The sequence below is a fragment of the Podarcis pityusensis genome, assembly GCF_964106645.2.
Source record: "Podarcis pityusensis genome assembly, chromosome: 3".
Lineage (NCBI taxonomy): Eukaryota > Metazoa > Chordata > Lepidosauria > Squamata > Lacertidae > Podarcis > Podarcis pityusensis.
Genome location: NC_138026.1, coordinates 23832696 through 23859899, shown reverse-complemented (window position 1 = coordinate 23859899; position 27204 = coordinate 23832696). Strand labels below are relative to the sequence as shown.

The following is a 27204-nucleotide window of genomic DNA, read 5'->3' as shown; positions in this document are numbered from 1 at the left end:
TCGTTTTGTTTTTTTGAATAAAGCTACATTTTTTGTTAAATTCCTTGATACATTTTCTAGTTGGCTCCAGCAAAAGTTTCTCCTATTGTTCGCCTTTTTTATTGTGAAGCCAGATTTGAGGCTCCACTTCTGAGTTTTAACTTGTAGACAGATCACATGAGCCATCTCCATGGTAACTCTGCCTGATTTATGTTTGTATTTAATTAGAGTTGTCCATTACCTCTCCAAATAGAATTTAATTTGAATACATGGGCCTGTCACATTTTAAAAGATTCATTATACCTAATCCGCAAGTTGATTGACGAGATTTGCAGGAGATTGCATAGTATATGCACGGCGTATTTAACAGTTTCAAACAGAAAAGGTAAATGTTCCTTTTCTCCAAAAGATTTGTGAATTTTGCTAGTCCCCGCACCCCCCCCCCCCGGCAAAGGTCTGTGCAGTCTTTCCCATTGTTATAATTTTAAATCATATTAGCTGACCTTCAGGGTATGTCACAGCCAGAAGCAAAACTGTATGAATTAGCATTTGCAACCGTGTCATTTAAAACTGGTTAACTTCAGCTAGAAAGCAGAAGTTACCATTTACAGACATGCGGGGGCATATTGTTTATTGATATAAAATATGGGCACCTTGCACAGACCTTTGGGGAGGTTATTTATATTTAGCTAAGGGGTTTGTATCTTCCCTTTAGACAGGTTCTCGAGACTAAATTTCGTGAGAAGTTAAAATGGCAATACAACCATTAAAAATAAATAAATAAATAAAACAGAAATTGGGGGCGGGGGGGGGGAGAGACCTCTCTAATACAATTCAGGATTATCTATGCTGACTAGTAGCAGCTCTCCATAGGTTTAGATAAGGTTCTCTTCTAGCCCTACCTGAAAATGCTGAGAATTGCATTTAAGGGATATGCAGTTGGCATATACTGGGCCATGGCACTCTGGTCCAGACAGGGTATTCTGACAGGGGCAGACTAGTAACAGAGTATTTATGCTTCCTTGTGGAACAGAGGAATTTTTCCTAGGAGCTAAGGCAGCATTTAAAAGGTTTCACACAATGGAATCTTAGGTAAAGGTAAAGGGACCCCTGACCATTAGGTCCAGTTGTGGCCAACCCTGGGGTTGCGGCGCTCATCTTGCTTTATTGGCCGAGGGAGCCGGCATACATGTGACCAGCATGACGAAGCCGCTTCTGCCAAACCAGAGCAACACACGGAAACGCCGTTTGCCTTCCCACCGGAGCGGTACCTATTTATCTACTTGTACTTTGAGGTGCTTCTGAACTGCTAGGTTGGCAGGAGCAGGGACCAAGCAATGGGAGCTCACCCCATCATGGGCATTTGAACCACCAACCTTCTGATCAGCAAGTCCTAGGCTCTGTGGTTTAACCCACAGCGCCACCCGCGTCCCTAATGGAATCTTAGGCCTCTCCTAGATGACCTGCATATTAAGCACTCATCCTGATTTGTTTACAGGGAGGTTCTGTGGTGCTGACTCAAACAATTATTAATCTCATACTTTTCCAGTGCATTTTACCCATCAATTTCGTTACTGCATTTTTTTAAAAAAAATACGTATATGTGTGTGTGTGTTGTGTAAGAACACCATATCCAGTTTAATTGTGCGCCTGGAATTTGTCAGAATGCAATTGAATCTCATTGTGAAAAGTCAGCTGTATGGAAGCTGCTTCTGTGTGCTTATTTATACCTCCATACAGAGAAATAACGCTCTCCTTGTAGTCTGATCTTTATTTGATCAGTGGTCATGCTGGCTGTTTGAGGTTGGAGTAGGCGATACAGAGCACTGTGGACATTTTCAGATCATAAAGAGTAGTAAACTTGCTTTGCGAATTGAGAAGTGGTCTGCAGGTCACTTCCTGGGAAGGGTTATGCCTTGGACTAATTGAGGGCATTGAGGTAGCAGCAGCCTATGAAAGCCACTGCTTATATGCTCCCCCTTTTTATGTTTGCATTTCTCCTCCTACTTCCAGAGTTTTTTGGAATTCTGAACATAGTATTACAATGAGTGTTCCTTAGTTCAACATTTTTTTAAAAACTACTAATAGACAGTTGTATGTCAACACGGGGAGGGGGGAAATGTATACTATTGGCACAAAAATGGAAGCAAGAAGAATTACTGATGAAAGACGAATGGCAAATGAAATTAATGGACTATGCAGAATTAGATAAATTAAGAGGAAGGATTCGAAACCTGCGGGACCAGAGATTCTTAGAAGACTGGAGTAAATATTTGAACTATTTGAAAAGCAATTGTAATAAGCAGATTATGCTAGTAGGACTGCAAGAAGTTCTGTAAGGAGGATTATACGAAATATTGCAAGGAAGATTATGAAGAGAATTATTAGTTAATGATAATTAAAAGTAATAGAGAAATTGGGAGGTTTTCAAAGAATATCTGAAAAATAAATATAGTAGTTTAAATTCTGTTGCAGCATTCGAGGAACTTCAGTGATAGTTGCTAGGTAGATAGAAGAAATTAGATTTATTGAGAATAAGTTTAATTATGAAAAAAAATGTGTATTGGCAATACGTATTATGAATTTGAAATATGGAATAGACGGGAAGTTGGGTCTTTAGTGTTAAGACCAATAGATGTTTTATTGTTTGCCAAGAAAATTATGTGTCTATGGTTATTTTTGTAATTTGTGTGTAATTTGGTATTTGTGTTCTTTTTGTGTGTGTTTTTTCTGGTTGTATAAATAAATAAATAAATAAATAAACAACAACAAAAAAGTAATAGAGAAATTAAGAAATGCAGAATAAGTGATAAAGAAAATCTTCAGAGGTTGTTGACGGAAGTCTAAAACATTGCATAAGATAAGAAGTTATGTTAAATGACTATTGGAAATGATATGTTAAAAAATTAATAAAAATGTGTGTGTGTGTTCAGTACAATATATATATTGTACTGCACTGTGCTCCTTTAAGGGACATTGAGTTTTGTGAAAGTTAAACGAATAGTAAACATCTGTGCTCCTGATAACATCTATGTGGTTTACTTTGTTTCTGTCTTTCTAGAGGAAGACGGTGGTGACCTCCTCAAGACGGGGATCAGTTTTCCAGGAACGCCAGAGGAAGAACTAGGTACAGATCTCAATTCTTTTCTGAACAAAACTCATTGTAAACTAAAGCTAGGTGTCACCCACTCCTGAAACCGCTTAAAACAAAGTGTGTGTTTGCACGTACCTTTTTTTTATTGTAATCCGGAATCAGCTTGTGCAAGGAGTTAATTACAAACTTAGTAGTTAGTTTTTGCAGTCTCCACACTTTACAAAAGTTATTCAGCTGACTTCCTCTCCAGATGTCCGCTCTGTACTGAACAGAGAAAAGCTGAACCATAAATATCAAGCCAAAATAAGAGAGTTATTCTGCCTAGGTAGATTGAATTAATGTGGCCTATACTACAAGACTGTTCAGTACTGAATCATTTGTGGGATACTAACTAAATAGTGTCATTTCCTAACTGCATTTCCTAAGAACACATTTAGAATGTTTGGAGTACTTATTCAGCTCAGGATTCTGGGCCTCTTGATGAATTTCCCACATGGGCTTAAGGAAAATGGTCGAAACTCCATGTGTATACCATCACTTGTGATATACTTCTTGAACGTCCACTATATCAAATGTTCACAACATGCTAGCAGTCAGAGGTTACTAATGTGATTTATCACCGATGATTTTGTGCAGGCATAGTATAGTATCCAGTTTTCCCTCCACAGAAATTTCAAAGGTATGAGGTAGCCCTTTGCCAAACTTGGTTCAGTCAGTGGAGCACGGTGGACCTTAGTAGACATAGCACTCTTTTTTTATTTATTTTAAAAGAACCATTAAATGTATGTAATATTCACAGAAGTATAACGAAGACATACACTGTTTGTCAGTCATATGCATGTACATGTCGCTACATAATATTTCTGTCAGTTGGTTATTGTCACTTAAAATGTGATGAAGGGGAGCACCATAGAATTTCTACAGATTTTAAGTACACAGCATTTTTCACCCAAGTCACTATTCTCTTCATTAAGTATATGCAAATAGCTTATAAGTCAGTTGCATATTTGCAGACAGGACTAATAAAAAAACAGGCAGTTTGTCTTTTCTCATTTAGTTCATGATTTGGGGCATTTCATGCAAGATGAATATCCCACATGGGCACAAGGGAAGTTGTGTAGATTACTGACTGTGATATAATTAAATTGTGATGGGGGGGGCAAAATAATGCCCTCCTTTCATCCCTTACCACCATAGTTTAATATGGTCAGGAATGATTAGAGTTTTAGCCTGACAACATTGGCGGGGAAAGGGTTTACCACACTGGCTACCTCTGTCTTTTTTATTAATTATTTTCTTGCACATTGTGTTTAGAGCAAAATCTGTAAGAGCACAATTAAGGCAAAGTTAAACATTTTTAGTCAGTAGTGTAGTGATGGTGACCATGATAAACTCTCTGGCAGCGATTACCTCTGTTGACTATGTGTCCACAACTGAACAGGGGCTGTGGCTGCAGTTGACTGACTGACTTTGACTCCGGTTGATGTTAGCTAAGCTGCTCTGCTTCTTAGAGTTTCTAGTTCAGGCACAGGCAAGCCTGGCCCTCCAGATGTTTTGGGACTACAACTCCCATCATCCCTGACCACTGGTTCTGTTAGCTAGGGATGGTGGGAGTTGTAGTCCCAAAACATCTGGAGGGCCGAGTTTGCCTGTGCTTGTTCTAGTTCTTATTGACTGCAGCGGGAAGGGAAAGGTTGGCAGAAGGGCCTAGGAAAGTAGGAGTAGAAAAGCCCTGGTTGGAGCAGGTATTGACCCAGAGGAATAGGAGGACAGAGGTCTAAGTGTCTCCAAGACTGCCTGTACCATTAGGTATTATGCAGCAGATGCCCCAGACAGCAAATCCTGGGAGATGGGGACCACTCAAGAGAAAAAAGTGGCCTGCCTTCAGGTGCAGTGAAAGATGCTCTCCTTCTGCCAGGGTTGAAGCAAGATCCATCTACCAGTCTGATTGCCTTCTGTATGTGGAATTCTGAAGGGGCATGTTGCTTCTTTGGTCAGCCAAGTGGGAGGGTTAAAAAGAAGTGGGAGAGAGACTGGGCAAAGATGAGAAGTCACATATTGATCTGAAAAACTTTGACTGCATTCCTCTGGTTGGCATTAATGTGAGAGAGTTAAGCAGTAAGCGCACACTCCACTTAAAAAAAATATGAAATCCGTGAAATGTAAAAGTGCTTAACCTTGGCTGAATAATTCCTACAGTAGTTTAAGTTTTGTTTGAAATAATGTCACTCTTTGAACACAATGCTCACAGAGTGCTCACTTATTTTAGCTTTCAGGAAATGCTCTCCCCCTTTTTTCTTACCTTTCAGAAAGGTACGCCATGTGTATTTGTAGCATTGGGCGAGCACAGAATACTCTTCCTTATCTATTTGGTCAGCCTGTGTACAAGAAGGGCAAAATACAAGGATTTTTCCTTTGGTCCCCTTTTACGTTGACTTTTGGTGTTGTCCACAGAAAATAGAATGGGGTGGTTTTTTTTTTTTTGTTTTCAACAAAGAAATAAACGTTATAAAAGAAATAGTCTAATTTGCATTGGCAGCAGAGATATCAATACAACATTATATGAATATATACTGAAAGAATTATTAATTTTGAAATGTGCATCTCTTTTTTACAAATATGCAACTCTTCTATTTTTCTTGTTTTATATACCTGGTTTTCCTCCTTTAGTTATAACTGATGGTCAAAATAATAGTCTTCATACAGGAGATAACATAGGCTACAGTAGAGCAGAGCAGAGCGTGTCTTTGGAAAATTGAGAGGGCAACTATATGGCTTCATCTGCTCTTCTGAATTCAATAGGATTTTTGAAAACAAAGCTAAGTATACTTCTTGTTTTTAAACAAACAAACAATAAGCAGATATGCATCTTATATGCGAAGAAAAACCAAGGGTGAGGAATAATCATTCAAAACACGAACTATAATCCATCCAGGCATTTTTAGTGTTTCTTGTTTTCAGTAGGAGAAATGTTATTCCCACTGAAATAAATAACATTTAAAAGAGTTTAACTTGGACTGCCCAAAATAGCATTCCTATTTTTAAAGAGAGAAATCAAACTGGAACTTGGTTCAAAAACTATCCTTTGTCCCCTGAAATTGCTGTGGGAAATTTTAATTTCAAGAGGTGTTGAATTTTTGTGAATAAAGTCAAGATGTATGTCTTTTCCTTTAGTGACCCACTAAGTATTTGGTGACAATATCATGTCTTTGTAAGCTATGTTTCTGTTTCGTTCCTGTTATCCCTTACTCTTTTCCAGTGTCAAACTGTAAGAAATCGGTGTGGGGATCATCTGCATTTCTCCACCCGTACTCTAAATATCATAGTTTGATAAAATTATAATGGAGCAATCTTGCACACTATTTTTTGTATACTTGAGCCCCACTGAAATCACCATGATTCATGGATTTTGTCACATTGCACAGGATTCTGCACTTGATTTTTCCCTACACTTTCTCTAAAACATATTGTTAGAAAACATTGTGCAATTGTATGAAATTGCCATAATTATTCTAGCAAATACTGTCATTTTATCTGCATGTTACAAATAGGCAAAAATATATTTAAAACAAAATATTTGTTGAATTTCTACTATTAGGTTGCATGGTGATTAAATCCACACATGAATGCAATGATTTAAAGTATTTGTATATTTCCCTTCATAAATATTAACTCCAGAGATATATTTTTTTACATCAAATTAAAATCATACATATCTTTGCCTTTCTCCTTTCTGTTCCTACAAGCTCTGCATAGCTGATTTTCATTTTTCTAAAAATTAGATGCTCCGTGTAGTTTTAGGGGAAATTACAGTTTGGAAATCGTGTTGAATGGATCAAAACTGTAGCATTCTAATGTTGATTTTTGAACGATTGCAGGATTATTTTGTAAACAATTCATTAAAGCCAAATACAAATGCTTATAGGTGCTTTGTTCCCAGCCGACAACAAGGAGATTACTGAACGAAAACTTTTGAAGTTAGCATCCTAGGAAGATTATCAACACTTTCCACTGTGTGAATTAACATAGACCATATCTCTTCCATATGGTCACAATTATCAAGTAACGAGCCCATTTTAAATAATGGGTGAAAGTGATAGAACACCATACAAATGTGTTACCGAACCAAGAACAGCAACCAGGGGAAAGAATTATAAAAGGAGATCAACTTTTTGTTTCGGAATTGATTCCACCAAATAGCTTATTAGTTTAGACAGCAGAAACTGTATTGGATTTCTTTAAAGGAGCTTACAAAAAGCTTTCACATTGACTTTATTCTCCAGAGTACGATTTCATACCTTTTCCCTATAGATATTGTTTATACATTGGGTAGCAATATGGAATGCACTTTTGGGAATTCATCTTGGCCCAGCATTTCTTACACAGGCATATGAATTTGCAACTAAGGGAGCAAGTGGGGTATTTTCCCCACAATGAGCTACACACACACACACACACACACACACACACACACACACCAGCAAAGAGCTGCTTTTCTGAGTAAAAGCAACTGTATCAATTCATAGCTGCAGTTGTTACAAAGATGGGCTCAATTCTACACTTGCGAAGATGTCCTCTCCTGACCAAAAGTTGGAGTCTATGGGGCATGAAGAACATCTGGTGGTGACTTAGGCTGCAATCCTAACCCCACATAACTAGGAGTGTGGATTCAATAGTACTTACTTCTGAAAGGACTTTGATATGGTTACACTGTCAGTCTTGCAGATGGTAAGCCAGGCTTCAGGACTTTGGACAGCTCATCTCACACAGCTTTCTCTGAGGGCAGTCCTATTAGAGCAGGCATCCCCAAACCCAGCCCTCCAGATGTTTTAGGACTACAACTCCCTTCATCCCTAGCTAACAGGACCAGTGGTCAGGGATGATGGGAGGGGAAGGAGGCAGAAAGCAACCGCAAGCTGGTGGCAGCAGCCATTGGAGGAACCACAGCCATTGGAACCAGGCTGCCACTGCACTCAGCTCTGTCCCCAGCTCCTCTGACATCCTGACACATGGCACATGGCACATGGCATCACATGCCGTCGGTCCCTCATTCTTCTTCGGAAGGTGGCGTCTCTGTATGAGTATGACCAATCCTGGGTATCACCCAGACAGTTCGTTTCTAATTAGTAAATGCAGAACTGAATTAGGTTGGCAGATTCTATCAATTTATATGAGGAATCTTAATTTTTTACACATTGAAAATGTCCTTGGGTTGAAAGCCGCTGTTCAATTGTTTTTAATGTATTGTTGTGTTTAGTGCTTCAGTGCTTAGGCCATAAGCCAACAAGTCCATTTACATATCCACAAAAGGATTATGCAGTAGACCTTGTTTCCATTCCATTGTGGAACAGTTTTGAAGAACTGTGTGGGCTGCTGTCATGGTAGAAATAAAGAAGATGAAGAAACTACTTTCATAGGAATCTAACCCACATATTATCTTGGATAATCTGTAAGCTGTTGCCTTCCATAGATTTTTACTGGGAGAGTCCCATTAGTCTCAGCATCCATAACAGGTTTTCCAAATATACTGTAATGTGGATTTAAAATTGTTTTGTGTAATGTAATTCTTCCTTTACAATAGCAAGGCAGTAATATTATTATTTTAAAAACAAAATATCAGGTGAAAAGGGTCACCAGTTTAACTAAAGCAACAACTTGAGAGCATGGTTCATTCTCAAACTGAACCCAATACCTCCAAATGAATAATCTTCAAGATTAGCAATATCTGGCTATTAATGAAACCATTTCTGCTGTCATTCTCCTGACATTCACACATTGTGCTACTGAAAGAATTTCTTAAAAGGAAAATCATTATAATTACACTCTTAACATTTGTTTGTTCCTTTTCAGAACAATAGGGATGTGTTAACTGCAGTGATAAGACTTTTGCAACGGATTTTATAAAGGGTCCTGTGCTCGTTTCATCTGGTTTTTGCAAAGTTTTGAGAAGAATAAGCTTTTGAGTGCTGTATTTCTGGGCTCCCATCCAATCTGCTTGTATAAACTTCTGAATAATCAGTTCAGAAGCTGCGTATTGCTCCTCCTACCTCTAAGGTTTCAGACACCAGTGAGATTTTTTTTGAAGACACTGAAGTTATTTTCAATGAGAACGGTGGTGTTCTAAAAGAAATTTAAATGATAAATAGGTGATTTCCTTCTTCCCACTGCATGGCCGGACTTGTGGTATGAAACCACAAGTCATGAGAAAACTGAAATCAGTGAGAGCTCAGCACTGTATCCCACCACCAACTCCCCTGGGTCTGAACCTTTCTGCTCTGTGCCTTCACTAGGGAGTTCCTCGTCTGAAGCCTCCCACCACTCCTTGTCATGCAGCCCATCCCTGACACTCTCATTACAGCCCCCACCCACAAATCAACAGATCTCGGGACTGCGTGGGATAGTAGGAAGCAGAATTGCTTTGTGTAAGTGGAAGTGCTTTTCTATTAGCGCAAAGCATCCTTGGATCCAAGCCATAGAACTGGAAGTTTTCTGCCAGAAAGTGCTACTGAATGCAGAAAGGGATCGTGCATCCTTACTAAACATTAGGAAGAACTTCCTGACAGTAAGAGCTGTTCGACAGTGGAATTTGCTGCCAAGGAGTGTGGTGGAGTCTCCTTCTTTGGAGGTCTTTAAGCAGAGGCTTGACAACCATATGTCAGGAGTGCTCTGATGGTGTTTCCTGCTTGGCAGGGGGTTGGACTCGATGGCCCTTGTGGTCTCTTCCAACTCTATGATTCTATGATTCTACTAGAAGGAATCACAAGGCATTGCTGGAGGTACTACATACTTAACAGATAGCAGACCTTGGACCACCTCATTAAAAGGAGTGAGTTTGAGTGAACCATGCATGGAAAGATTCATAGACACATGACCTGATCTGTATATCTGCATTCCAATCCAAACATGATCCAGTTTTTGGAGTGAACAAAAAAAAAAATTCCCCATCCTTAGTTTCACTGCTTACTGCCATTCCTTTTCAGAAGATGCTCAAAGGACTGCAGACTTTTGATCAATCTATTTGACTAGTTTTGCTGCAGTGGAAATAGGAGCAATACTAGGCCAGACACATATATCCATACCCCACACTCAGTAGTAGCCTGCTTTAAATGGCTTTTATTTATTGTTCCTTTGCTATCACAAAAGCTCTCAACGTGCAGCTGTGATGTAATCTGATCACCAGTCTAGCTAATCTTAAAAATGTAGTAATTAAATAATAGGTATTTATTTGAGGATTTGTCGGGATTGGCTTTACAGTAATTTTTCGAAGTTTTGAATGGATCTCATAAACATATAATGCTTATCTGAATGAAGTTTTGAATTATTTGGGTCTGTAAAGAACCATGCATTGAGGAGAAATATATATATAGTGTGGGGGAGGTTAATTTTGACCTTCTATAAATAAGCTATGTTCGTGCAACCTTCTGACCAGACTCAGAGAAAATTCAGTGGGTATGGAGTCTGCTCTCATGACACACTATTTGTGTGCATGTCCAGTCATGTACAGGACTCAACTTCTGCCTAACCCAGGGCTAGCCCTGTCAGCATCGCCCTTGAGCCAGTGCCACCAACTGGACTCATCCACTTCAGCCCCGACTGGGCTAGGCAAGCTGGGTAGCACTTCCAGAGACCACCTTCTGCACAGGAACAGGTCAAAGTGCTGTGGACTCACAGCTTAGAGTTGTGAGCACCGGATTCACTCCCACAAGAAGACAGTCGTCACACAGCAGAGTACAGCAGAGTCTAGCAGAGTATATAAACAACTCGGAGAGCAGCTCTGTAGAATATCTTCTTTATTCTATCTACAACTATTATACAACTATATACAGAGCTAAATAGGTCTAAGCATAAATAAATGCTGCACTGCACTGAGTGTCTGCAGCTGCTCTTAGCAGCAACCTTATCTCTACACACGATCTCTAACACTCAGTCTCTCTCTCTCCGACACTGACTGACTGACTGACTCGGTGCTGGAGCAGAATAAGTAGAGAGCAGAACACGCCTCCTCCTCTCTGGAGAATCAGCAGACTCCTCAGGAGATTCTTGGATATGGGAGGGGTGAAATCTCCTCAAGCCCTACCTTTAGGTAAAGTGAAGCAACTGCCTCGGGTAGCATATGCTGAGATATGGCAGCTCTCAGTTCTGTTGGAGAAATGTTGGCATACCTTGTCCATCATGAGCAACTACCCTGCTGACCTCCCTCAGGGACAGGGCTGTAACGTACTACTTGTTGTGAAATAGGTTTCAGCATCCTGTCCTACTACATGTGAATGGGTGTGCTTGGGTGTGCCGTTTTATCCTTTGTCTCAGGCAACCTGGCTTCCAGCATCTCTGAGGGTGAAGGGGGGAGCAGAGGGGGCTTTGTCCATCCCTTACCCTGCTGCTGACCTTGCAACAGCCGTTTCCTGGAAGGGGTCTTTTGAGAAACTATTAGCTGCCACGCATGTTACTTTGCAATTCCGTTGCAAGAGGGCTCTGTGGCAGATGCAGTGGGAGGCTATGCCAGCCGCCTCAAATTTGCCCTCAGAGCAATTTTGTAGCTGCAAATGAACAAAAGAGAAGGGGCGCAGAGGTCCCTGATTTCCATCATCAAAGCCCTGCACTGTCTTTAGGTAGGGCTGGGATAAACTCTCTTTCTGAAACCCCAAAGAGCTGATGCAAGTTAATGTAGACAAGATTGAGTTAGATGGACCAATGATGGCTGCCAATGATGTCCATGTTGCCACCACTGTTGGCTGCAAAACTTGCCCCATAAGTATCTTTTGAAATCATAGCCTTCAAAACCAAAAGGGCAGGAAGGACAATTGATTTAATTGTATACAGCACCATTCATTAATATGGCGCTTTATTCAGTGGCCTGTGCAACACAGACAGTTTCCAGCCTCAAGGATCATACAACTTGATTGGGGGCGAGAGGGCAGGATATGTGGTGTGAACTGCATGAGCACAATTAGTGTATGCAATAACGTGCTTACTGACTATAGCGCCTTCTCTGCATTTGAAGGAAAATCTCCATTGGAACCAATGGCATTTCCCCATGGGTTCTCTTTGCATAACCCAAATAAAGTGCATGCTAAGGGCATTTACGCCATTAAAGTAACATCTAATTTGACCATCGAGAGCTACAAGTGGAAAGCAGCATCTGTCTTGACCGAGGGCTCATCCGCACTGAATCAGAACAAATATCAAGCAGGTTTTCTGCAGATTGGCTTTTGCTCTGATTCAGCAGTTAAACAGTGAGTTTTCCCAGGGAAAGTGATGGGGCAAACGGAAGACCACTCTGACTCATGCCTAGAAAAGCACAGGGCAAGCTGAAATGTGGACAAAGCCAAACACCCACAGTGATTCTGTGGAGGAGTGTGCTCTGTGCAATAGGGTCTAGGGCAGCTTCAGTGGGAGGGGAGACATGCCGGAAAACAGACTGAAGCATCCAGGGAAGCTCCACTCACACTGAGTGCCTCCACCAGATTTTGGCCTGGGTACCCCATACCATGGGACGTGGGTGGCGCTGTGGGTTAAACCACAGAGCCTAGGACTTGCCGATCAGAAGGTCGGCGGTACAAATTCCCGTGATGGGGTGAGCTCCCATTGCTCGGTCCCTGCTCCTGCCAACCTAGCAGTTCGAAAGCACATCAAAGTGCAAGTAGATAAATAGGTACCGCTCCGGCGGGAAGGTAAACGGCGTTTCCGTGTGCTGCTCTGGTTTGCCAGAAGCGGCTTAGTCATGCTGGCCACATGACGCAGAAGCTGTATGCCGGCTCCTTCGGCCAATAAAGCGAGATGAGCGCCGCAACCCCAAAGTCGGTCACGACTGGACCTAATGGTCAGGGGTCCCTTTACCCTTTACCTTTACCCCATACCATACCATCACTGTCTGGTTTGTATCAATGAGTTTCACTCATGCCATTTTAGATCCTTCTTCACATCTACTCTTACTCATAGTACCATGCCACTAATATGAGCCTCTGTTCATGCTGTTAAATGTGCGGTTTATTGTCAACAAAAACACCAATGTTTTCTTATCCATTCATCCAGCTACATGGGGCACAACTCATTCATGCTAAAATCCCAGTGCAGAGAAATCCCGTGGCCATAGCCACTCAGAGAAATTAGTACATAAGCAGGGAGGACCATACGACTTATCGGCGGTAATAAGCATGTGTGCAACAGGTCAAAAATGCGCTGTCACATCTTTGCAAATTCCTTTTGGGAAGTTGCAGGGCCATGCCAGTTTATTCATTACTTCCTCCATGCAGCGACGGCAGTGGAATAACTATTGGAGTGGGGCTGGGGATCATATGACACAAGAAAAAACATGTTTTCGTCACAATCCAACACGAAGTTAAGTGTGCTTTAGCCTGTTCATTTATTTCAACTTAAGCGCATTTACCGTATTTTTTGCTCTATAAGACTCACTTTTTCCCTCCTAAAAAGTAAGGGGAAATGTGTGTGCATCTTATGGAGTGAATTTTAGGCTTTGCAGCTATCACAGAAGCCAGAACAGCAAGAGGGGTTGCTGCTTTCACTGCGCAGCGATCCCTCTTGCTGTTCTGGCTTCTGAGATTCAGAATATATTTTTTCTTGTTTTCCTCCTCCAAAAACTAGGTGTGTCTTGTGGTCTGATGCGTCTTATAGAGCGAAAAATACGATAAACGTCGAGCTGGGTGGTGCGCATTATGCACACATGTAAGGTAAACATGTCAGGGAGGAGGCTGCAGCCCAGGGTTAGCCAGTGTGCTGCCCTCCAGAGGTTTTGGGCTGCAACTCCCATCAAAAGGAATCTGTATGTGCAGTGGTCAGGGAAAATGGAAGTTGCAGTTCAGACCACCACATTGGCTGCTCCAGTTCTAGCCTAACCTTTCGCCAGGCATGCTAGTTTTGAATATGGAGAAACTGTTCTTTTATTTACAGGGGAAACTGTTGTTTTATTTACAGGAAGGAATATCCATCTATTTTTTGCATCTGGAAGAGACCGTCATAATTTTTCTAACATGATTATTGTGCTTTTTTGTGGAGCATGAATGCCATATATGACTGCTTTCAGACAAAATATCTAAATATTCTGTCATGAAGTGAAGACTGCACCATCTAAAATATACTCATCTAAGTTGGCCATTGATTGACCTGTGTAATTGTCTGGTTTGTTGCAATGTATGTCCATCATACCATTTGACCTGTCGGCTATCATATGTCTTTCAATCAAGAGCACATGGTAGTTTATGTGCATTCAATCCTTACCTAGAGTGGGTTGTTTTGTTATCATAATTAGGTTCTTCAAGGAAGGCAGCTGACATTCTCCTTGGTGAATATTTAGAGTAGAGTCCTACATTTTGTTACAATTCACTTGCTTCTTTCTTTTTTTTTTTGCAAAGATGCACGACAAAATTAATAAGCCAAATAGTTTGAATTCATCATGTAAGGTTGCAGTTGATTATTTCAGGGTTCTGCTTGGTCACTTAATGTAACTGCAAAAGAGTAAGACTCATGTAAGCTACATAATGAGAGCTTCTCTGTCTCTGCATTTGGACAGAGCATCCCATGATGCGTGTGGTTTGCAGAAATCAAATTATTTATATATTCCATGAAGATGACTCTCAACCTTTCAGCGTAAGGCAGGCATAGGCAAACTGGGCCCTCTCGATGTTTTGGGACTACAACTCCCATCATCCCTAGCTAACAGGACCAGTAGTCAGGGATGATGGGAATTGTAGTCCCAAAACATCTGGAGGGCCCAGTTTGCCTATGCCTGGCATAAGGGCTATACTTTTATTTTTCCACACTATACTTCCCACTTTTGCAGGATCAAACAACGCAAAAAGTTTCATCTGGTCACATTTGCAACTGTTTGATAGAGGAGCCCTAATGTGAAAGTCTGGATGTCTTTAGCAGCTCCAAACTATCTCAACCCCTCCCCCCTTGGGCAAATATATCCCTTAAACAGCTTCACTTTTTCTTTCTTGCATTCAGAAATGCAAAAAAAATAGAACACTGAAGTTACTTTAGGATGCAGTTGCAGAATGATGTATATTTTGTCATTATATTATTATTTTCCCATTATTAGGACAGTAAAGTAGTTCAGATACATAAGACTATAGGAAGACTTGCATAGGATGATTAAGTGTACAAAAGCAAATTATTTATTATAAAAAACACCCCAAACCTTGTACAATATTGCTACTGAAACTAATATCACCATTTTGATCTGCTGGTGCAGACATATGCTAAACCATAACTGTGCAATGCTTGGACTTGTGAGCCTCTTCCTTCCTGGCTTTTTCTCCTCTGACACAAGCCAGAGGAGGACAGGAGAAGCTTTCATATTTGGATTTAAGCTAACCAGATTTCCATGTTACATTTGAAGTATGGGAACTTTGGTTAGTTTAAACTCCGGTTAGTAAACAAGGCAGGATTATAAGCAAGTTGATATTGGCTACTTTGAACTAACCATACTTCAGACTTCACGTTTGGGAACTCTGGTTAGTTTAAAAGCAAAAGTATCTGATTTCCTCCTCTGGTGGAGCCTGGGGCTTGCCATAGCTCAGGTATGAAACACGAAATTATGGTTTTAGCATTCTATCCAAACCAGGCCATGATATGGAATGTCAATAGTATTTATGGGTTTGCTTTTCTGCTTCTTTTGCAGTGTTGAAATATAGGTTGACAAAATGTTTACATTTAGCGTGTTGAAAATTGTTAGTCACTATCCAAAGCGCTAAGCATTAAGTATTATTATTACTTTCACAGATTTTGTTGTATTCTATGGAATCCAATTTTTCATATAAAAATGGAGTTTGGGGGCCACCTCTTTGAAAAGGTAACATTTCTTCTGTAGTTAAATGTACCGTAGCCTTAAGTGCAGTTAGCTTTGCAGACAAATGTATTTTAAATTTGCAAGCAGTAGGCATTATCTTGCATTCTTCCATGTGCCTTTCTTCCTGTAGTTTGCAGTGCAAATTCATAAACTTCACACCAGGAGTCCTGCTGGGTTGGTTGATAGTTTAGGTGCTTCGACAGTCGCATGTGCATAAAATATGTAAAGGATTAGGAATATTCATTGAAGCTCTCAATCGGCAGGGCCATGGAGGACCAACAAAAAATGTGAATTCCAATTTCTTGTTTGGTAACTCGTTCACATTTGAATGCCTACACTGCAATCTTTGTGGGCTGATTCCTATGTTAACTAAACAGCATAGCTGACCCTCTGCTCTCTACATCACTGTAGTAACATAGACATTAGGGCAGGCATAGGCAAACTCGGCCCTCCAGATGTTTTGGGACTACAACTCCCATCATCCCTAGCTAACAGGACCAGTGGTCAGGGATGATGGGAGTTGCAGTCCCAAAAACATCTGGAGGGCTGAGTTTGCCTATGCCTGCATTAGGGAAACCACATGGGTGGGACATTTGGCACGGCTATATTCCACACCATTGCCACTAAGCCAAGGGGAAGAGCAGTGATGTGCAAGAAATATCATTATATCACACACCCCTCCCATTGCATACGTTACTGGAGGGGAGCAGGAAATAGACGTGTAAAATAGATAATCATACAGCTTGGGTAACATAGGAATCTGCACACAGTATGCTGTCATCTCAAGTGTCTTGACTGCTGTCTGTTTGTGAAGACTCTGTTTAATTGCTTTGGGATTCCTTTGATACTGGAAACCACAATTTTGATTTATTCCCCCCGCCCCCCGGAAGGCCATTATTTATGCAAGTGTTTACAGGCGATGAAACAATGCAAGAAATGCTCTTGTTAAATAACTAGCATCTTCATAAACAAAAGGCATACTGCATCACTACAACATCTCAGTGAAAGCTGACTTTTGTAATAATGTGAAGACATCTGCAGGAATTTCCATCTCTTGCCATAATTCCTCTGCAGCTCACAGAAAATAATAGCTTGACACACAAATCCTTTAAACTCTGTGCTTTCCATGTGAAGGACTGTTGCTCCACACTTAGCAAAGTTAGATTATTTCTAGGTGTTACAAAGTTGGTATTTATTTCTTTATTTCATGAAATTTATACACAGCTTGTTGTGGGATGGGGAGCATATCTCAACATGCATTATTTGCAATACTTCCCATTTGTTTTGCTCTTCCTCCCCCACCCCCAGTTCTGAAATTGTGCCTGGCAGGTATACAAACCAAAAAAAAAAGTGTTTTGTTTACTTTTGTTTAGGACTGGCACTCACTGATGAGATGGTGCTGTGGCATGCTACATAAACCGTATGTGTCATACGGTCATACAGCACCAGTACTGAATCCCATTGATAAAGTTTATTTCTTGGGGTAGGTTGTAAGGACATGGGTGGGAACAGAATATATGGGTGGGATATAAATTATATATATATATATATATATATATATATACACCCCACCCATCTGGCTGGGTCTTCCCAGCCACTCTGGGCAGCTCCCAACCGAATATTCAAAACACAATATAGAATTAAACATTAAAAGCCTTCAGATGTCTTCTAAAAGTAAGATAGTTGCTATTGCCTTGACTTCTGAAGGGAGGGCATTCCACAGGGCGGGCGCCACTACCGAGAAGGCCCTCTGCCTGGTTCCCTGTAATCTCACTTCTCTTAGTGAGGAACCGCCAGAAGGCCCTTGGCGCTAGACCTCAGTGTCCGGGCTGAACGATGGGGGTGGAGACGCTCCCTCATTTGTTGTTGTTGTTAGATAAAGGCTCTGTGTATATAGAAAAGAAGAACTTCACAAGGGTTAGGGTGTCCTAAACTCTACATGGATGGTACATGAAGATCATGTAATTCATTTCTGATCCACACACAGAAAAGGGACAGCAGTACTGAAGTCTCAGGCCAAGTCTCCTAAGAACATCCAGAGACTCTGTCTGGTTGGTTCCTAGGGTGGGGCCTTGTCTATGGTGTGACCAACACACAATTCAGTTCAGTATTCTGGTGAGCATGTGAGGAGGAAGATGCCCTCAGAGCCCTCATGATGGGTGCAAAAAGAGGTCATGATAAGTAGGGAACCAGAGTTATGTGAGGGGTGGTGAAGAATGGGAACAGAATACAAGATAAAAAGGCCCAGTGACTATGTATGTATTTTTTATTTTACTAACTACACATATATCTTGCCTTTTCCCACAAGGAGCTTAAGGCAGCAGCATACACGGTTCTCCCATTTTCTCCATTTTATCCTCCTAACAAGCCTGTGAGACAGATTAGGCTGAGAGATATCTCGCCCGAAGTTACCCAGTGAGCTCATGGCCAAGCAAGGGGTGTAAACTAGGGATGTGGGAGGGATTTGTTGGGCCCTCTCTCCTCTCCCCACGTGCTCCCTAATTATATTCTGGGTTCCCCTTTCCTCAATCTTCCAAAACAGATTTAAGGGGGGATGCAGGTAGAGGAAGTTCTATTGTGCAGCCTAAAGTGTTTGTGCTACTGGGACCATTTAGTTGTATGGTATGCCATTATATCTCAAGCGTCAAAGGCCAGGGCAAATAGGTGTCTCTTCATTTTGCCTAAAACAGGCATCTCCAACCTTTGGCCCTCTAGATGTTTTGGACTACAATTCCCATCATCCCTGACCACTGGTCCTGTTAGCTAGGAATCATGGGAGTTGTAGGCCAAAACATCTGGAGGGCCGCAGGTTGGGGATGCCCGGCGTAAAACATATCAACGAAACACATTTTGCAGATAAAAGCACTGAAAAGTATTTTGCATCAAAAAGTGCATATTTTAATTGTATGCTGACTTCTCATACATTCTTTCAAAAAAATCTGCAAAAATGTGATGGTACTGAACACCAGAAATACTGAAGGGGGGCAGGATTAGGCTGCTCAGCCCATATCTAATCTGAACCCAGGTCTCCCTGGTCCTAGTCAAACACTCTCACTGCTATTACAAATTTCTCAAGGTCCACAGTGGCTTCAGTAACCAAACAATGATCTATGAAAGTCATGAATTACATTGCAGATCCAAAAAGAGCTGAAAATAGTAAGAACTATACTAAAAAGGAAGAGTTTTGATGTTTCCACCTTGTAGGTTACACTGGCATCCAATAAGTTTTGTAATCAAGATTAGAATTGTTCTGAAAATATGTCATGTAAGAATGGTTTATTCATACCTAGATGCTACAATTGGCTTATGAAATTGGTTTTTCATTCAGTAGGAAAGAGGCTGATTTTAGCATTCAGTGTGCTTGTTTTGAATGTCTTCAACATTTTCACTTGCTTTCACAATATTTCAGTTAGCTGCAAGAAAGGCTCCATGACTTTGTTGCTAAGAATAAAAAACACAGTTTTGAAGTCCTCCATAGTATTGAAATTATTTCTGTGCTGTTAGTTGAATTATATCACCATTTTCAAATCATGCTTTCAGTGTGTTTAAAGCTCATCTTAACATCCCTTCATATCGACACTGCATAAGAAATGTTCTCCAGAGGAAGACAAGAGTAACTGAAAAAAAACAATGAAAGACATATGTTAATTGAACTTTTGTGAGTTGTTGGGGTGAGGATATAAAGGAAGTAAGAGGGACACAGGACAGGTAACTCTCTGGGGAAAGTATAACATGTGGGAAGAGGTGGTATTCTGACCATTCATTTGAAAAAGAAACAGACATAAGCAGTCAATTGTTGTACTCTAATCCCCATCAACTCCAGCCAGCACAGACATTGGTCAGGGATGATGGGAGCTGTAATCCAACAACATCTTTAAGGCTGCAAATTCCCCACCCCTGCAATAGATGAACTTTTTACTAGGCTGGTAAATTACCTTTGAAATATCACACAGAACAGTAACAAGAGTCAGCCAAATTTTAATGGATTGGAAATAACCCCTGTATGTATTGTAGCTTTCTCTTTCCTGGGGAAAGGAAGGAGCAAAAATACTTATCCAGATCCTAAAAGAAACCATTGAGTGTTAAGGTATTGGTATTTGATGAGATATCTCAAGGTGATGAGAGAAGGCAGCAGCTGCCCTTCTGAAAACATTTCCTGCTGCTCCAAACATGGCACCAGAAGCATAGCATTGCTTCATGAATTTCAACAATGTAATGAGCAAATAGAGTAGTGTAATAAATTTTAAATTTAAAGCCAGCAGATGAATTTGATTTCTTTCTTTTTTTAAGAACCTCAGTCCCCTAACCTAGCAAGAAGGAGCCAATGAAGCTAAGATGGAAAATAGGCAAGTTTCCAGACACCAGGCTGAAGGCCCTAAGACGCTCCAAGCATAGACCTTGAATGGGAGAAAGGTGCAAGGATCCTTTTCCCAATCTCTACACCTGCAATTGAACTTTCCCCTCCGCCATGTTGTCCCCAGATCTGCTCCAGAGGGTTGGGGTAACTCCTAGAACAGATATAGAGTGTGTACATGGGGAGCAGAGAGGGAGAAGGTTGTATAGGCAGAAATACTTGCACTGATAGAATAAGTGACTTGGAGGTATATTGGACTCCACCCTTCGTTTCATTAGGTGTGTGTACATACAACTAGTTATTTGACAGGGCTCAGTGAAGCTGGCTTAAGTAATTGGTTTCTGGCCTGCATGAAAATGTTGTCACAGAAATGGCCACTGTAAACCTGTGATTTGTGGTGAAGCTACATGCCTTTACATGAAGACACTTGTAAAAGGTTTGCGATGGAGGCAGAGCCACACTTTTCAAACTGTTGCTTTATCCAATATCTTCACATGAATTTTCAGCTGTGCCTCAGAAGTGAATTCTGAACGCAGCTGCGCCTGTGAAACATTTGTTCCCTCTTTCCGTCGTGGCAAGGAGGTGACTAATGTGGAGAGATCACAGATTCAGAGGACAATTTTGAACCTGAGGCATTTGTGCAGCGCAAAACAGCTGGGTGATGGAGGACAGTTAATGCCCTTTCTTTGCTGTAAAGGGTTGATTGGGCTAATGAGGACCTCTGCCTCAGGGGCTTAATAAGCCTAGTTTATAATGTGGTGTTAAAAAAGACTAGACAAATTCATAGAGGATATGCCTTCCAATAGCTACTTAGCCATGATAGCAAAGTGTAAGTCAGAGTTAGAGAACCTGAGGTCCTCTAAATGTTGGGCTACAGCTCCTATCATTTCTGACCATTGACTGTTCTGGATGGGACTGTTGGGAAGGCCACAAGTCTTTGCTGTAACTCCAGTAGAACAAGCAGCTCTCTGAATACCAGCTGGTGGGGACAAACTTCAGTTCCTTCTGGGGGCATCTCGTGGGCATTTACTCCAGCAGAGCTCTTCTTCTGTTCTTAACCTTTAAGCAGTCATGGCTGGGGATAGGAGCAAATTTGGTTTGGATAGAAAGGTGCCACGCTTTTTAGCGGCTCCAAGCAGCTTGGAAGCTGTTCAGGGTTTAAAAGAAAAACTACTTCATTCAAGTTTTGCAGTACTGTGTATTCTGGAGGGTAAAGGTAAAGGGACCCCTGACCATTAGGTCCAGTCGTGGCCGACTCTAGGGTTGCGACGCTCATCTCGCTTTATTGGCCGAGGGAGCTGGCATACAGCTTCCGGGTCATGTGGCCAGCATGACTAAGCCACTTCTGGCAAACCAGAGCAGCGCACGGAAACGCCGTTTACCTTCCCGCCATTTAATCTACTTGCATTTGACGTGCTTTCGAACTGCTAGGTTGGCAGGAGCAGGGACCAAGCAACAGGAACTCACCCCGTCGCGGGGATTTGAACTGCCAACCTTCTGTTCGGCAAGTCCTAGGCTCTGTGGTTTAACCCACAGCGCGACCCGCGTCCCTATTCTGGAGTGTACTGAATTCCAACCCGCACATTTCATTGGGAGCAGCGGAAGAGGTGGGTTTGCTCCAGAATGTGTATCAGCCTGAAATCCTTCACCATCCGAATTAGATGCTGCAGAGAATACCTTTGTGTCTCCTCAGGTGGTGAACAGCAGATTATAATAGGTCTTTGCCAAACTTGTGATGCTAAGTAAAGGCAGACAGGGCTTCTTTAATAGTATTCACCAGCAGGTCACAGAAACACAAGAAGGGTCTGTGTGTGTGTGTAGGGGGTGTATTCATTCTGTAAAGCTTTCTGTCTCCAAGTATAGCCATTTTTTAATGCACAAAACAAAGTATAATGATTTCTTTATAATTGGAGTTAACTATTCTTAATTCAAGTACTTATTACCTGGCTAATTCCAGAGTGTTTCTTTCATGTGCAGTTTTCATTGATGAAAATTATGTCACTAAGGCTCAGCAATTATTTATTTTATGCAGCCGTATATTCATGGGTGTTTCAGGGCTCTAAGAAAAGGAAATAAGTTTTAGAGGGTAAAGTGTTTGAATGGGGAAGCCCTAATGTTTTGAATTAACCTAGTACAGTTAAAGTAATTCAGTGTCATGCAGATATTCACAAATGTTAGTAGGCAACTCACTCTCATCTAGGTTAGTCATTGTGAATAGGCGAGTGGACATTTATTTCTATATATCTTATCAGTATAATATATGAGATGAAGAAGGTTCATACTCCCAGTAGAGAGGGATGAACTTCTGCGTGCACCCGGACACAGACATACTCATATACACCTGCCTGCCTTGGTTTAGCATGGCTTGGGTCTCTCTTGACCTTTGGAGAAGAGCTCTTCATAAAACTCCACTCCTTGCAGCAAAGTCTTCTGAGCACATTTAGATTACCAGTTTTGGGAGCTGTAGTTTCTTATTCTCCCTGCTCAATATACAGGAGGAACACTTCCCAGCCTTCATGTTAGCAATGCATTGGGAGTTCAGAAGAGCCCAAAGTTTCAGCCTCGCCTACCATTTCCCCCCTTTCCCCATATATACTCTACTCTGACTAAACCCACAACTTGACATCTTTAGGAAGTTTTGGAAAGGGTCCAAGGCTGTCTCCAACAGCCAAGTTATAGTGATTCAGATTACTCTTAGGTCAAAGAGGGTGCCTTAGCAACACATGAGGCCAGGTCGGCTGGGGTCGGGAAGAAGGGGGCAATTACAGGAAGTACAGCCTTAGAGCTCACTTCCCTCCTACAATACCTTTGTTTGCCTTCTGCCTTGGAGAACAGAGATACATCCACCACGATCACAGCAAGTGAAGTCACTTGACAGCCACAGTGGCCACTCAAGTCTCTTTCTTCCTGCCTGCTGGAAGCTGTAAACAGAGACATCTGAAGCAGCAACTGAATGGATCAGCAGCAAGTGGTGACCAGAAAAGGTCAGAGCAGTGGGATGAATGGACAGAAAAAAGGACAATATTATTCATTCATTCCTATATACCATTTAAAGCTGAAAACGGGCTTCTAAGTTGTTTGCTACACACACACACACACACACACACACACACACACACACACACCAGTTACACAAACATTAAAATGCATTTATCTTTCCTTGAGCACGCCAGCACAGACACAGATGTCATTGCTGCTGCTCCTCGGCTGACAAGTCCTTTCTCATCTCTAATCCTGCTATCCCTGTCCTATTTAGGTACCTTTGTGCATTGGGGACTTGGCAGGGGATGCAAGTTGGAGGGCAAAGAAGGGGAACAGGCTCTCCCTTTAATCCAGCTGCTCTGCTGCTTAAGAAATTTGGGAGAGAAGCAAAGGGCATTGAGAGATTTATTTTTCAGGGTTGGTACTGGTTTGTTTGTTTTTTTTGAATTATTTCAGGGGAATCTAGATGTACTTTTTTCTTTTAAAAACCTATTGGGATGTCAGTTCCTTTATTTTGTGTAGCACTCAAAGCTGCACTTTTGTTTTGCTCAGGAAAAAGAGGGTCCAATTACACTTTCAATGAATCCTCTAGAGTCTGAATGGCACCCTAGATTAGAGACGGTTGCCATTCACACGATAGCCAAGAAACTGACGTCATCATCCATTAGATCAGATCCTGTGAGTCCCATAAAATGATACTTCAAAGTCACTCCACTGAAGTTATAATGTGGCAAGGCTGTATTCTCTGGCTTCAATTTCTGTCAGAATCCACTACTTATTTGTATTGCGCGTTTGCAATAGTTTTCAATAACTATGTTTTCTCAAGCAAATATGTCAAAAGGCTATGGAGAAGCCAACATAAAGTATAATCACAGAAATGTATGGCTGCTCTTGTGAAGATTGCTCTCCCAGCTCAGATGCTAATTTCCTTTTGAAAAGTTTAAGGAACTGAAAATTTGAGAATTTGAGAATATTTCAATCATTCTGTTTTGTTTGCAGAATTTCACAGCTGCTAGATCTTGTATAACATTGAGCAAAAGAATTAATCAAACTCTGAACACAATAGAAACACACTTAATTAGAAGTCATTTTTTGGTGTTTATTGGGCATTAGATTTCCCTGAAAACTAATGAGGAAAGTTATTAAATGTAGAAGAATCGAATGCTTCTGTAGCATATGTCAACTTTTGCTGGTGAAAAGGCAGGAATTTTATATTTTGCACTTTAACTTTTGAGTCATGTTGATTTCTATGAAAGAGAGTTAAGCACTTGTTGAACTGAATCATACCTGTACAGCTCAATTCTCATAATTTACTCATGCATTCTTTAGTAGGATTTAGTTACTGAGAATGACTTAAATTTACAGTGCAATCTATGTCACATTAGCTAGACTGAGCCCTAAAAATTATATCTGTGACACTATCAAGTAGCCTGCTAAACATTTGGATAATCTTATTGGTCAAAATGCTGGCATCCATCTGTTTCAACAGACAATCTCTGGGGGTGAAGTAAAATTGCTGGAGAATGTCAGCGTCTGCTGTGACTGCAGAGACCAGAAACTCGTAATTGCTACCTCCCATGCTGTTTTTAGTGCCGTAGCATCACCAAAGTGATCTCTCTGGGGCACAAGCAGTGTGCAGTGTCTATGGAAGTCTTGGGCTGCCCAGAAGACAAGATCCCCCTCGCTGATGTGAGCCAAATGAAAGTAAAGTAATACATTTGGCACCAGCTTGGTGGCAAGAGTTACTGGAATGAGGCATACAAGATATCTTAGGGATATATCTATATTTGGGCTAGTCGCACTTCTTTGAAGTCTCTCAGCCCCACTCACCTCACAGAGTGTTTGTTGTGGGGGAGGAAGGGAAAGGAGAATGTTAGCCGCTTTGAGACTCCTTTGGGTAGTGATAAAGCGGGTGGCGCTGTGGGTAAAACCTCAGTGCCTAGGACTTGATGGTCGGCAGTTCGAATCCCCACGGCAGGGTGAGCTCCCTTCGTTCGGTCCCAGCTCCTGCCCACCTAGCAGTTCGAAAGCACTCTTAAGTGCAAGTAGATAAATAGGTACCGCTTTATAGTGGGAAGGTAAACGGCGTTTCCGTGTGCTGTGCTGGTGCTGGCTCGCCAGCTGCAGCTTCGTCACGCTGGCCACGTGACCCGGAAGTGTCTTCGGACGGCGCTGGCTCACGGCCTCTAGAGCGAGATGAGCACGCAACCCTAGAGTCGGACACAACTGGCCCGTATGGGCAGGAGTACCTTTATCCTTTAAAGCAGGATATCAAATCCAAACTCTTCTTCCTCTCTTCTACAAGCCAGTAGTGAGAAATCTCCAGTCCTGAATCTGCCATTTGGCCCACAACAGCCATGCTCACCTGCCCTGTAGTTGATGTTGTATATCATATAGATTCTTTGTAAACTGTTTGCTAAGTGACTGTAACTTGGAAGTAATTAAGTAATAATTGCAGCACCATTTTTTCTTTGTAGTACACCTTTAAGACTGCTGTTGCATTTCTCCTATCTGACTGATACGTGTTCTTTGTGTTCTGTCAACAGACCAGCCATACTCATGGTCTCCTCAGCACTTCGATGAGGAATCATATTCTCCTGTTTCAAGGAACATGAAAGGATTATCTGGCAGTCACAACCAGCCACAGCTATGTTCTGCTCATACTTGTGGTTTAGCATCCCCTGAAGATTGTGAACACCCCCACGACCATCTTCACCATGGCCAGGAGTCAAGGCAATCATATCTTCTCAGCCCCACGGAGAGCTGCCCGATGGACCACCATCGCTGCTCGCCGCGAAGCTCCATCCATTCAGAATGCATGATGATGCCCATGGTTATGGGCGATCATATGTCCAGTAGCACTTTCCCCAGAATGCACTACACCTCACATTACGATACTAGGGACGATTGCACCATGTCTCATGCTAACACTAAGATTAACCGGATCCCTGCAAATCTGCTGGATCAGTTTGAGAAGCAGCTTCCTCTCCACAGGGATGGCTTTCATACTCTGCAGTACCAGAGGACCTCAACGGCCGCCGAACAACGCAGTGAAAGCCCAGGGAGAATACGTCACCTTGTTCATTCAGTCCAAAAACTTTTCACGAAATCTCATTCTTTGGAAGGCTCTTCCAAGAGCAATGTCAACGGGACAAAGGGAGATGGCCGAGGAGATGACCACCACCACGGACATCATTCTAAACATAGCAAAAGAAGTAAAAGCAAAGAGCGGAAACCTGAGGGCAAGCATAAAACTGGGATGAGCAGTTGGTGGAGCTCCGACGACAATTTGGATAGTGATAGCACTTACCGAACACCTAGTGTTGTAAACAGGCATCACCCGGACCATATTTCTCATTGCTACCCTGAAGCTCTTCAGGGACATTTTGGGGACCTCTCATTAAAGACTTCTAAAAGTAACAACGATGTGAAGTGCTCGGCCTGTGAAGGGCTTGCGATGGCCCCTGATGGCAAATACATGAAAAGGAGTTCTTGGTCTACGCTTACAGTAAGCCAGGCTAAAGAAGCTTATCGCAAGTCATCTCTTAACCTAGATAAGCCTCTAGTTCATCAGGAAATCAAACCTTCCCTGAGGCCATGCCATTACCTTCAGGTAGGAGCTAAATGTCATATATATATATATATATATATATATATATATATATATATGGGAACTCATTGTTATAAGACCACTGGAGGATTGTTGTTTTTTATGTGCATGCCTTAGCCTTACATGAGTTATTTGCTGTCAAGTTCTCTAGTTTTGCACCTTGGAATAAAACATAAGAACAAGATGTTCAGAATAATCAAGAAGGAAAGAGTAATCAAACTGGTCATGTAATAGATCATCATTTAAACATAATCCTATTATCATATCACTGCTTTAGTAATTACACACAAAAGAGCTTCTTCTTTTCTGTTTCTTTTCTATTTTCTATTCTATTTATTTATGTTCATGGTATCTTCAGCTGATATCTTGTTGTATTT

At 41.5% G+C, this 27204-nt stretch overlaps 1 protein-coding gene across 15 annotated transcripts in view; it reads left to right on the top strand.

Annotated features, from left to right (window-relative positions):
- DLGAP2 (DLG associated protein 2) overlaps positions 1-27204 on the top strand; it is a 401938-nt gene that overhangs the window by 287012 nt on the left and 87722 nt on the right. For 6 of the 15 annotated variants that reach the window (XM_080999011.1, XM_080999003.1, XM_080999010.1 and 3 more), the window contains 2 exons: positions 3041-3106; positions 25764-26830. In XM_080999011.1, the coding sequence (XP_080855137.1) occupies positions 3041-3106; positions 25764-26830 (1133 nt within the window). Of the gene's footprint in view, positions 1-3040; positions 3107-13898; positions 14222-15814; positions 15885-20171; positions 20295-25763; positions 26831-27204 lie in introns of those variants that run through there. The other 9 variants (XM_080999015.1, XM_080999013.1, XM_080999014.1 and 6 more) reach the window with 5 other exon arrangements.